At 46.9% G+C, this 11,460-nt stretch overlaps 1 protein-coding gene across 5 annotated transcripts in view; it reads left to right on the top strand.

Moving 5' to 3' along the window:
• The first annotated feature begins 3,691 nt into the window (after positions 1 to 3,691).
• The window catches only part of NECTIN3 (nectin cell adhesion molecule 3), a 69,668-nt gene continuing 61,899 nt past the window's right edge, over positions 3,692 to 11,460 (top strand). For 2 of the 5 annotated variants that reach the window (XM_055701994.1, XM_055701991.1), the window contains exon 1: positions 3,694 to 4,023. In XM_055701994.1, coding sequence (XP_055557969.1) covers positions 3,798 to 4,023 — 226 coding nt within the window. In that variant the 5' untranslated portion in view covers positions 3,694 to 3,797. Of the gene's footprint in view, positions 4,024 to 11,460 lie in introns of all 5 variants that reach the window. The other 3 variants (XM_055701992.1, XM_055701993.1, XM_055701990.1) reach the window with 3 other exon arrangements.

Raw genomic sequence — 11,460 nt, 5'->3', positions numbered from 1 at the left:
GACACAAGTATTCTGACTTGGGCCGGAGGAACGGTGCCGAAACACAACCACTTCTCAGCAAATTGCAGAAACCCTGCAATGACGGGCTAAATATCTCATCCAGCTGGAAGCACGTGGAAAAAGAGCGGGTTTTGTTTGGAGTTGGTTTGGTGTAGTTTTATTTTAAAGGGTCATAACGGGTGGTGGTGTGCAAGCATCGCCAGGGAGGCCCCGTCCCATGCATTCGAATGGAAGCGAGAGTTTTCAGAAAAGCACATTGTTCTGCTACAAATCTATTTGCCGATTCCCACTGAAGTGAATAGCCCTTCATTCCAGCGGGAATTTGTGCCGTCACTTCAAATGTTATGCATATAAGTTAATTTCACACTGCTTCAGGACTTTGTTTTCAAATGACCAAAAGGGTTAAGAATGGAGAAGTAAAGGCTTGCCAAACACCCTGGTCTAAATTAAGGGTAAGGGGGTTTTTTTTCAGAGCAGGGGGGTGGGGTGGTAGAAAGGGCAGGTGGGTGGACAATGGCCAGAAAGAGAGGGAAATATGGACTGGAAATAAAGTACAGTCTTTTGTATTTCTACAGCTCAGAGATGCCTTTGAACAGGACTGCTGCCAACTGTGGGAAACCGTCTTTTTATGGAAAAAATATGCCAGTAACAACGGATTTACAAGAACTGAGCCAGTGTGTCCTATACGCATTTATTCAATATTATGCAAGATTAATTGTTTGGAGCATCATGCCTTCAGGAGTGTTCTAAGCATTGGGGAGCCAAATTTAGCCTTGATATCATGAAGTCAAATTTCCTTTTGTATCACAAAGTCCCCAGGATGCCTGATTACGACAGTGCTGAATCTGGCACTGGAAGATATTACCTACAGACTGGGCACAGTTCTGTTTAAACATGACAAACTGCATTTGCTTCCTTCGCTTGCATGAATCAATGTACATATTCTGGTGCTAGACCTTCAAAACATTTTATTTTAAACAGACTTAATGCCTTTTGTTGTTTTGGCATGAGAAAAAGGGAAAATATTATAGCGGACGACAATTTGATTACAGTTGTCACAAATAGGATTTTAAGGGTTGTGCTCTCAATTACGCTATGGCCCCATTATATTTGCTGCCCATCCTAAGAGTGCCTTAAACTTGGTGTAAATGTAACTATGAGATGTAATTTGCTTCGACTGTTAACTATAAAAGGGGATTTATCTATACAGGACTCATCTATACAGGGAAATGGAATAATTACACCCAGTTAAAACATCTACCTCAAACATTACATCAGCAGAGCCATACCAGTATAAATTATTCTGCTACAATTATGCTCAGCAATTTTCCCATGTAAAAAGGCTCTTAGCATAAATAAAAATTGGGCTCTAATGAGTAATTCAATATTATATTTATCCAGGTTTATTGGCATAGTGGAATATATTGGTTTCCACGGAATCAAAACAGCAAAGAGTCTAGCAACAGAGCGAAGGGCCAGGCTTCAAAAGTATCAGCAGAGTGGGAAAACCCTCTCTTTCCCCTTTATACAAACTGCCACAGAGACCTATTTACGCACTTTTGGACAAAATCCTGTGTACCACCTGAGCAATCCCGAGTCCCAGTCCCAGAGCAAACTGGCATGAGAACAGCCTTGTACTAGCTGAGGATTTAGACTTAGAGAATTACACTGATTTCACAAAACTTCAAGAGTCCTCTTAGTTACGTTGGTTTGCATAGCAAAACATTGATGAACGTCAAATGTCCATCACGGCTAGCAGTTTGCCTCTAGTAACGCTTCGCCTGAATTCTGTTTTGTTTCACAGTTACAAATTAATGAGGCCAGTTAATTGGCAAACTTTCAGCATAGCTGAAGACCGGATGAACATACTATTGTGAGCATCTGATAAACTCGGCCATGCGTAGCTTTGAGAGAAACTGCTGTTCATGCCCAGCATCTATGGAAATTATTAAATATTACACTGTACTGCAGAAAATGTGGGGCTTGTACGGAACCTGCTCTCAGTAAATGTCTCAGCAGCAGGTATGGTACAGACAGCTTGTCAGTATTTTCCCTGAAGTTTTGCAAGGATAGTGCATCTGAAATGAAAAAGCACGCCTAGACTGTAACAAAGCAAGGCTCTCAACCCAATAGAGTGTCTCTATTTTGCTATCAAAAATCTGATTTGGGGATTCATCCATTAACATTGTGCCCACAACACTGACGTTCAGATCAGTGCCAAGACACAGCAAAGACTCCATTATTTCCTAGAAAAGTCACCTTGTGATTTTGTGACCTGGTTACAGCCTGCTCTAATTCCGAGACAGCCCTTAGCTGGACTCCTGGGACCTTGGACAAAAGCAGGAATCCCCTCTTCACCTTGAGAGTGGCCAACTTGCCCTGCCACCGTACTTAACAGCGCTGGTTTCCGCCTGCAGCTGAGGCATCATCGCTCTCTCTAGAGCGGCTCTGCCCTCGTCGGTGACAGCCTTACCCAGAGCAAAGCTCCAGGCTGTGCCATCGCCAAGAATCCCTGCAGGCGTTGGCGTGACGGAGACCCTCGCTGCTGCCCGCGGACCCCCGAGGCCCCTCTGCGCGGGCTGCACAGGGCCGTATTTGGTATTCCTCGGTGACTTCTGCACAGGGCTCGCTGCTCCCAGATGGGTTTCAGATCCTCAGCCTGCCTTTGCGTGGAGTCATCTCCTGCGGGCTTAGGGATGGGGTCCGCAGCTTCTCACGGCCCTGCCCGGCACGCTGCTCCCCCTGGGCTGCCAGGCCCTACGCAAGCCACGCTGGCAGGTGCTGCGGGCACGGGTGCCCCTGCCCGACCTCGGCGGCGGCCGTTAACCCCTCGGGAGGGAGGCTCGCCCACCACCATGAGGAGGCGCGGGCGGGAATGCGCCCCGCCGCTAACACCACGGGCCGGCGCCCACGCCCGGCCCGCTGCCCCGGGGCCCCGCAGCGGCCGGGAGAGGAGGAAACGGCCCGTCCCGCCGCGGGGGGCGCGGCCCTGCCCGGCCCCCGCTCCCCGGGCCAAGGGGACCGGCCGCCGCCGCGCCCGCCGCGTGGCTGAGGGGGCTGCGGCCGGCCCCCCCCGGGGACCCCGGCCAGGACACGCGCTGCTGAGCGGCCCCCGGGCCGCGGGGCTGCCGCCCGCCCGCTCTGCCGCACGGCGCCCCTCACCCGCCGGCTTCCCGCTGCCTCGGCGGGGCCCGCGGCCGGCATGCGCCGGACAGCGGCTGTGGGTGGACGCGTGGCGGAGCCTCCCTCTCCCCGCAGGGGCGAAGCGGGACGGGAGGGGCGGGCGAGGCGAGGGGCGAGGGCGGGCGCGGGGGCCGGGCGGTGAGTCAGGCCGGCCCGCCGGGGAGCGCGGCGCCCCCGACCACGCTCGGGGCGGTGGCGGGCGGGGCGGGGCGGGCCGGGCCGTACCAACAGCCCCCCCGGGGGAGGACGATGTGGCACCCCCTCCCACCAGCCGCCCGCGTTGCCAAGGGGAACCCCTCCCTCCCCGTTCCTCGGGCGCGTCTGTGAGTCCACAGAGCGGGCCGGGAGAGGCGGGGGGCGAGGCGACTTGCGGCGGGGCGGGGGGGTGAGGGGGTAGAGAGCTGGCGGGGCGAGGGTCGAGGTAGGCACGCACGGCACACGCCTCCCTCCCCCCCTCCCCGCGGCGGGGTGGTGTGGCCCGCTCTGAGGAGGGCGGGGAGCGGCGCGCAGCGCCTCCCTGCTCAGTGACACACGCACCCGGTGCGGGGAGGCGGCGGCTGATCGGGGAGCGGGAGGGCGTCGTAGCGGCGGCGACTGGGAGCCGAGCCCGGAGCATGGCAGGGGCCGAAGCCGCTGCGGAGGCTGCCGCTGGTTTCCCCCTTTCGCCAGCTCCTCCAGCCCGCCGGGAACTTTTTCCAGCGGCCGGTGGCGGTGCCTCCCCGCGGTGGTGGTGGTGGTGGCGGTGGCAGCGGCGAAGGCGGCAGCAGCGGCGGCGGCTTCGCTCGGCGGTACCGCCGGGGCTGGGGCTGCTGGGGCTGGTTTTTTCTCGCTTCTGCTGTAGTAAGTGAAACTTTTTCCCGTTGGCGGCCGGGGCAGGGCGAGGGGGCGGGTGGAGGAGGAGAGAAACCCGAGCCTGGGCAGCTCCGGGGGACTCGGCCGAGTTGAGGGAAACTTTGCGTGCGCGCCCGGCGGGGTGGCGGTTGACCTGCTGGCCGCCCCGCGGCGGGGGGAGGCGGCTGGCAATCGCGGAAGCTTCCCCCGGGGCAGGAGGGGGTTTTGGGGGGGGACCGGCGCCTGGAGACCCCCGGGCGCCTTCCCCCGCCCTCTCCCCGAGAAGCTCCCCCCCTGTCGCGCCTTGAGCCCGGCGCCGCTAGGAGCGAGCGCCGGGCGTCCCGGGAGGCCGCGGCGGGGAGGGCCGCTGTGCCGGCCGTTGGGGTCCCTTGCCTGGGGCGGGAGCCGCCGCCGGCAGCCTCCGAGTTCCTCCGGCCGTGGGCTCGGTGCCGCCCGCCTGAGGCGGCCGCAGGGCGGCGGGGGAAGTTTATCCGGGCCGGGGCTTCCCGCCGGGCGGGCGGCAGGTCAGCGGCCGGAATTCCCGTCCCGAGCGGCGGCTTCCGCCGGTCTGCGGGAGCTCGGCGCTGCTCCCCGCTGTAGCCCGAGGGGAGGGTGGGTCTCCGTGCGCCCCGGCCGCGCTTGGGGCGGGGGGATTTTTTTGTCTCCGTTGCCTTGCATCGTTGTTCCCCCCTTAAGTGGGCTGAGACCGGTGCCGGTTAGCCGTAGGCTCACGGGTTTAGGTCGCAGCGCTCCTCCTGTGAGAAGGGATCTGCGTGCTCTACACCCTGAGCAGCTACTCCGGGGACACTGCGGTGATGGGCTCCCGTGACCACTCGTCGGAAAATACCACCCCCACCCCGCTTTTTCCTGTGGAAAGCAAGCAAGCGGCATAGCAGTTGGGAACTAAATCCCAGCAGGATTTTATCTTTCTTTTTTTTCTTCTTGCGTGCAATCTAGTGTCATTTTTACAGCAGTGGAACATGGGGGGGGGGGTAGTGGACTTGGGCAAGAGCACATCAAACCCCATCATCCTGCTGTTGTATTCCCAATGCAGCAATGAGTAGTTGGCAGGGATGTTGTATTATAGGACGCGCTGTGTCCTTTCCCTCTTGAAGGAGGGAGGAACAAGTTAGAGGAGGTAGTCCCCGGAGGTTCATGTGGAAAAAAAAAATAAAATACCGAGGAACTTGCAAGGCGTGCCACTATAAAACAGTTGTGTAGTATCAAATGCTTTTTCAGGGAGGGAGTTCAGGCACTGCTGCTCTAAGATTGTGCTCTTGCATGTAATAGTCTCCCCCCTCTGGCAATGATGTAACTTTCAGTAAAGATGATTATTGCTAATTTTTCAATATTAAGAAGGCGCCACATCTCAAAACCTTAAGGCTTGAATGCTTAATTTCCATAGGGTGGGCAAACTTCTTGCGCTAGTGGGATTTTTTCCTCTTCCCTTTTTTGAGGGTGATTGCTGCTCTTTTGTGATTTAAAAAGGTGAAATTGCAGACTTGACTTAACCTTGCCAAGCTATTTTTACATGTAAATGTGAAGATAATAGTAACAATGAAGTTCAGAGCAGTGTCATGCGAGTAGCTTACTATTTTAGTCTTGATGAGCGTAATTCAGATGTCTGTCTTCCCAGATTCCTTTTGACACATGCGAACTTGACTTCCAACTCTTCAGAACATCTGCCAAAAGTGGGAAAGTTGTGTTGAAGTAATGTTCTCTTTCAAGTGCAGAATTTTGAAGTATTATTTATGGATAAAAGGGGAAACTTAAAATAGCAGCGACTTTAGGACTGTAAGGTGTGGAGCAGGGGAAGATGATTTTTCATCAGTATCTTTGTTTTTACTTTTTCCACCCGCAAAACTTGCCACAATTGCTTTAATTATCTCTGTAATTGTCACAGGTGTGTGTGAAGGGAAAGTAATATAAAGACTGCCTTTTAAGAATGCTTGTGAATACATTTTGAGTATGATGAACCCAAAACTGCAGACCGTTCTTCCTACTGGGTGTCAGTTCTGATAGTGCTGGCAACAGGAAGAACTGAAAACAGCACCACAAAAAAATCCCCAAAACCATCAAACCGGTAGAGTAATTTCCCTATAAAATCAAATGAATTTTTATGCAATCATTTTGACTGACTGCTGGAAATGATTACTTACTCAATCTGTAACTCTCAGAGAAATATTGCATAAACGGCCCAACACTTTTCAAACGAAAAAACTGAAGGGAGAAGGAAGAGACAAAACATATGTGGACTCTGAAATAACAGCAACTTTTGGATTTTTGCATAAAAGTAGACCTGCTTTTAATAAATCCCGCTCTTTTTAGGAAGTCGAGACTATTGGATTCATCTTGCATGTACAAGTAATTTTTCTACTTTGTGGTTGAATAGTGTGTGATGCCATGAAGTATGTAGTAAATTTATACGCTCAAATTCAGCATAGCTTTGAACTAGGGGAGATACATGGCATTCATAAGAAGCATCATTGTACCCTTGAATCTATAAAATAACTTGGTATACATCATGGTAAATATTTTTCACCTATGCTACTAGATGATGAATTCCTTGCAGTTAGTGCCTTGTTAGTTTGCACACAGTGGTAAGTTTTTTGCGAAGTTTTTTGGAGTGTAAGTATGAAGTAAAAACTAAGCAAAATTTTGAAGTGAGGTGAATAGAAAAGAAAAACGTGGAAGATGCATTTTTTTGAGACTTCATTGAGGATTTTTTTTCCACTTTTCGTTGCTTATGTTAAGCTTCTCAGTAAGGCTAGTAAAAGAGGTGTTTGTAGAATATGTTTTTAAATTTCCACTGAATTTTTCTGTTTCTTAAATCAGCCTGGAGTACAAGAATTTCAGCCTGTAGCGGAGCTGGGAAGGTTGAATTATAAAGATGTGGATAATACAAGTATACAGTGCACTACATACAGAAAAGGAGTTGCAAATTAAAAAAAGGGAAATTCCCAAGTAATTATTGACCAGAACAGTCTATTGGACTGGAAACTTCTTTTTATGATTTCCAGGTTAAGTCATGACAAAAGTATGAGGTCAAGAGAACAAGGAACTGGGAAAGCGTGGCAGAGTGGTCAAAAAGACACCACCACTTTTTCCTCCTTGTATGTATAAGGAAATGATAGTTTAGAAATTCCCCTCTGAATGTGCATTTATGTTTTTGAAAGTGGTATGGCGAGAAATGCATTTTTAAAAAGCTGTTAGGTGAGTCAATACAACAACAGTAAGAGAAGGAGTAGGAAAACTATAGAAGGTATTTGAAAAGTTAGAGGGAATGGAATGTTGGTGAACTATGTACTAGGCAGGGCAGCGTGTGAAACAAAGCAACTGCACTGGTAGAAAAAACAGTGTAACTTCAAATGGAGAGTTAAACCTAGGCTGTTTTAGGCTGTTTCATAATTAGCAAAGCAAAAAAAAAAAAAAAAAAAAAGCCAGAAGTTTAAGGCTGTTCTTCAGGATAATGTAGTGTAATACGAGGTGTGCTGTTTTGGAACAGTTATTAGCTCTGTTGTGTTGTGGTAGCTCTGTCCTGTTCAAGATCGCTGTGAAACTGTGGTGCTTATGTAAAATAACTACAAACCAACAAAATACAGATGCTAACATTTAAATAAAATCTATTGTATAGGCTTATAATTCTTGACAGCTTTTTAAATTGAGATTTGTCTTGTCTAATATTTATCTGTAGCACTGCATGGAAATAGTGCAAGTTGAAGTTGCTCTGAGAGAAGTGGTTATAAAACTTGCATGGACAGGGTGAAAGCAGGTTTACAGTAATCATAAATTTTAGGATGAATGAAAAGTGAGGATGCCAATACTTGGGCTTCTGGTGTGCAAGAACTCCCATCCTGTATATATGGAAGTGAAATGTAATGTTACTTGAGTTGTTAGGATGTGAATGCATTGAATATTGTAAAAGAGTTATGATGGTTGTTTAGCCACTTGAGCTACATAAAGATTGAAGAGTCTCTTGAATTCTTGCCTCCTTAAATAACTTAATGTCACGGAATATGAAGATTCTTTGATACTGAACAAAAGAAGGCTCTAGCAGGATTTATTTCTTAGTCAAGTGTCCTGTTTAGAAATATGGCCAAATCTAGGTTGTTCTCTTTCCTATCCCCTTTATGTAGTATTCATCCCAGGATGATACTGGGAAACACAGAACTTTTCTGTAGCAGGAAAAGCAGAAATATGTTGCCTTTACAGGGCATCTGTACCAGCTGATGACCTTTCAGGTACTGGTGGTAGAGCTTTTCAGGTATGCAAAAATCACCAAAGTAAATGCATCTGCTGTGAAAAGGGAAAGGAATTGAGGGTGTGTTGCTTCAGGAAGCAGTGTGTGGGGCTAATGAGTAGCACTTGTGGAGCTCAGAGAAAAACTTGAGAAGCTTTAGAAAGTCTGAATCTCAATTTTTAGAGTCAAAATCAGTAGTGAATAGAAGTAGGGCAAGAGAAGTACACAACCTGGTGTCCAAACTGGTAGAAGGTAGTCCTGCTAAGTGCCAGCTACTTGCAGGGCTGTCAGTAAACGTTGTCCTTTTTTAGTGTTGATTCTGTTATCTGTTGAAGAGTATTACTTTCCATTCCATGTCACACCAGATTGTTGCTGTGGAGGTAGCTTGACCTGCAGTCCTGTAGTTGAACGTGACTTTGTCCAGAGTGCTTTATCGGAATGTGTGGCTACAGGCTGGCTAGGTCAGGCTGCAAAGAAGTGAGAGTGCTGAGGTTTTGTGTGTTGTCTGCTTGCTCTGCAGTCCTGATGCATTGCCTCTTAAAACCGAGCTGTGTGATGGCAGGTTACTTTGCTCTGGCACTGTTTATGTTTATACTTGGACCTTTTGTTTCCAGCTTTGAATGAGTGCCTTGTATTGAATCAGGATTATTTGAACTTTTTTTTTTTTAATCCTGATGACTGTTATACTGACTGGTACATGGATACTAATGCAGAAGTTCCTGTAAGGAATTTTCTTAGGGACTTGATAATTAGGTACTGAATGGCCAGTTTTTGTTAATTAGTGAAAATTGTCTGTAGTTGTGATTACTTGATTATTACTGTTTTTTCATGCCGTGTGTTGTTAGGTTTTGTGTTGTTTGAAGAGGAGGAGGTATATATCATCTTTACCTTCTAACCCAAACCATTCTATGATTCCATGTGGGGTTTTGTATGGGTTTTTTGGTAGGGTTAGCCTATCTAAAACAAGATTTTTGAAAAGTATGAGTTTGAAGGACAGTTGTATTCACTGCCTCAGATCAGAGCTATTTGAAATGCAGTAATGTATTTTTATTCAGAGGATCAAGAGGATGATGAATTATTGGATTAGGCATGAGATGGGTTGATCAAGCTTTCTTGTTAGAGGTAGAGGGGTCATTAACACTGTTCACTATTCCTGATTAGAAAGCAAATGGATTGCCTAGAAGAGAGTATCATGTAAGTCTGGGAAGACATGCCAAGAATGGCTAAGAAAGAAAAGATGGAAATAGCTGAATGTGGATAAAATGCAAGGAAATAGATGAGAAGCAATTAAACAGCAGAATGTGCAGTAAAGGCAATGTCAGGGCAAGTGATTACTGTGTTTCCGTCTACAGAGTAGACGAAAAATGTAGTAGATGAACAAGCTGTTACATAAAAGCTTGTCGTACTCCCCTGTGTGTGAAAAGATGGTGAGAGTGTAAAATAGTGGGTTAAAAAGAGGTGTAGATATGTATGAGTAAGACTTGAGGGGGCTCATGGCTAGTATTTACCTTGGTTCTGAAAAAGCTGGGCCAGCGGATGATTGCCGCACAATTCAGTACACAGGCTCGTGGTGTGGAGCTACAAGGCATAGCATGACAACGTCCAAGTCAAAGTAAAAGCACCAAACAAACTCAATAGATGAATGCTTCAAGAGTTATTTTTCCCCTTACGCTTTTCAGGTAATTAACTTTTAGACTTGGAACTGTTTTACATGTGAATTCAAAATTTGGTCTGTCTCTGGGTAATCAATAGAATAAAATGAGCAGCAAGAATGAAAAACTTCGAAAGTCTTGAAATCTGTCATCTATACTTGTGTTTTCCCAAGTGTGGGGAACTGCGTAGGTTAAGTTTAACATCAGCATGTTATCAAGAAAGTCACTATTCAGGTAGTGAAAAATAACAAACTTGCAGACTATCCTTTTATTGATACTGCATTCATCTGTTCAATAGCTGTGCTTTTTTCCAGTTTTTTCAAGTAGTGTACAGAAGTAAAAGCAATTTTAATTTTGTGATACTTAAAATAGCATGGTTTTGTGTTCTCAGCATGAAAGCTAGTTAAGTGTAGCTTGTACTTTGAGTTGACTGGTGTACTAGGATTACCTGCAGCAGTACATGGCTCTTGCTGATTTTGCTCCGTGCCCCTGTATCAGGTTTTCATTATCTGGCATTTAAGATACCTTTGTATCTGTACAGGGGATCATTGTTTTCTCTTTTTCTATTAGTCAAGGCTGGTATAACATGATAGCTTTTAAATTTGTCCTTGGTGTCTTCCTGGAATTAGTTTGAACAGGATGTTTTCCTTAAGTGACTGTTATTTTAAATACTTAGAAGGTGCTACTGCTGTCACTGTAATGCAGTGGCACACGCAGAGTTTGAAGGCACTGAAATGGCAATCTCTAGCCTTTACATTCAGCAAGTATGTTTTTTAGGCTAGTCAAACAGGTCTCCCCAGCTGATGTGTGTACAGATGAGCGGAAGAAACACACTGTGCTAGCTTGATGATTTAATTAGTTCGTTTTGGATCTGTTATTTTCACTAGCCCTTGAGCTGTAAGATTACAAATTAGTGTTTGATTTAAATTTTTGTTAAGCCTCTTTTGCGTAGGCATTCTTTGCCCAGTTCTGTTGCTGCTTTTTTACTTCCGATACCACCCATGCTGCTTATGGTTAAGCTGAACACTAATTACTGCTGGGACAAGCACACTTCAGAACAGCCTGTTGGATGAAGGCGTGCTGGACATAAAATGTGAAAAGGTTGAGGTTACGTTTAAGTTGGGTAACTAGTTTTACTTAATTTCTTTTCATTGTACATAATGTGATAGAACAACAGTAAGTTTACTTAAGTGTAAATTCAATTACATCAAATGCAAGGAACTTCTTCAGAGTAACTGGGGGGGAGGGGGGAAAGCCTTTTGATTTGTATTAACTTGGAGTAATTTTTCCCCCAAAATTCATTCTTAATTTCTCCTACATCACCCATTGGCCCTTTCCACAGTAAACTGTGTTAAAGATTATTACCAAAGGTTGGAGAAGCAAAGATCAAAAGCTGTTAAGCTTCATTCTGTTTTTGAACATGTTTATAATGCAAATACTACCAATATTTACAAAAACCTACTGCTTAGCCCTTAACCTTCACACTATTTCTGTGCTTTAAACTCTTCCATGCACTTTTGACTTCAAAAGGTAAACTTTCTTGAAACAGAAGAA

The sequence above is a fragment of the Falco cherrug genome, chromosome 2, assembly GCF_023634085.1.
Source record: "Falco cherrug isolate bFalChe1 chromosome 2, bFalChe1.pri, whole genome shotgun sequence".
NCBI classification, from domain to species: domain Eukaryota; kingdom Metazoa; phylum Chordata; class Aves; order Falconiformes; family Falconidae; genus Falco; species Falco cherrug.
This window is presented reverse-complemented; position numbering and strand designations above follow the sequence as displayed.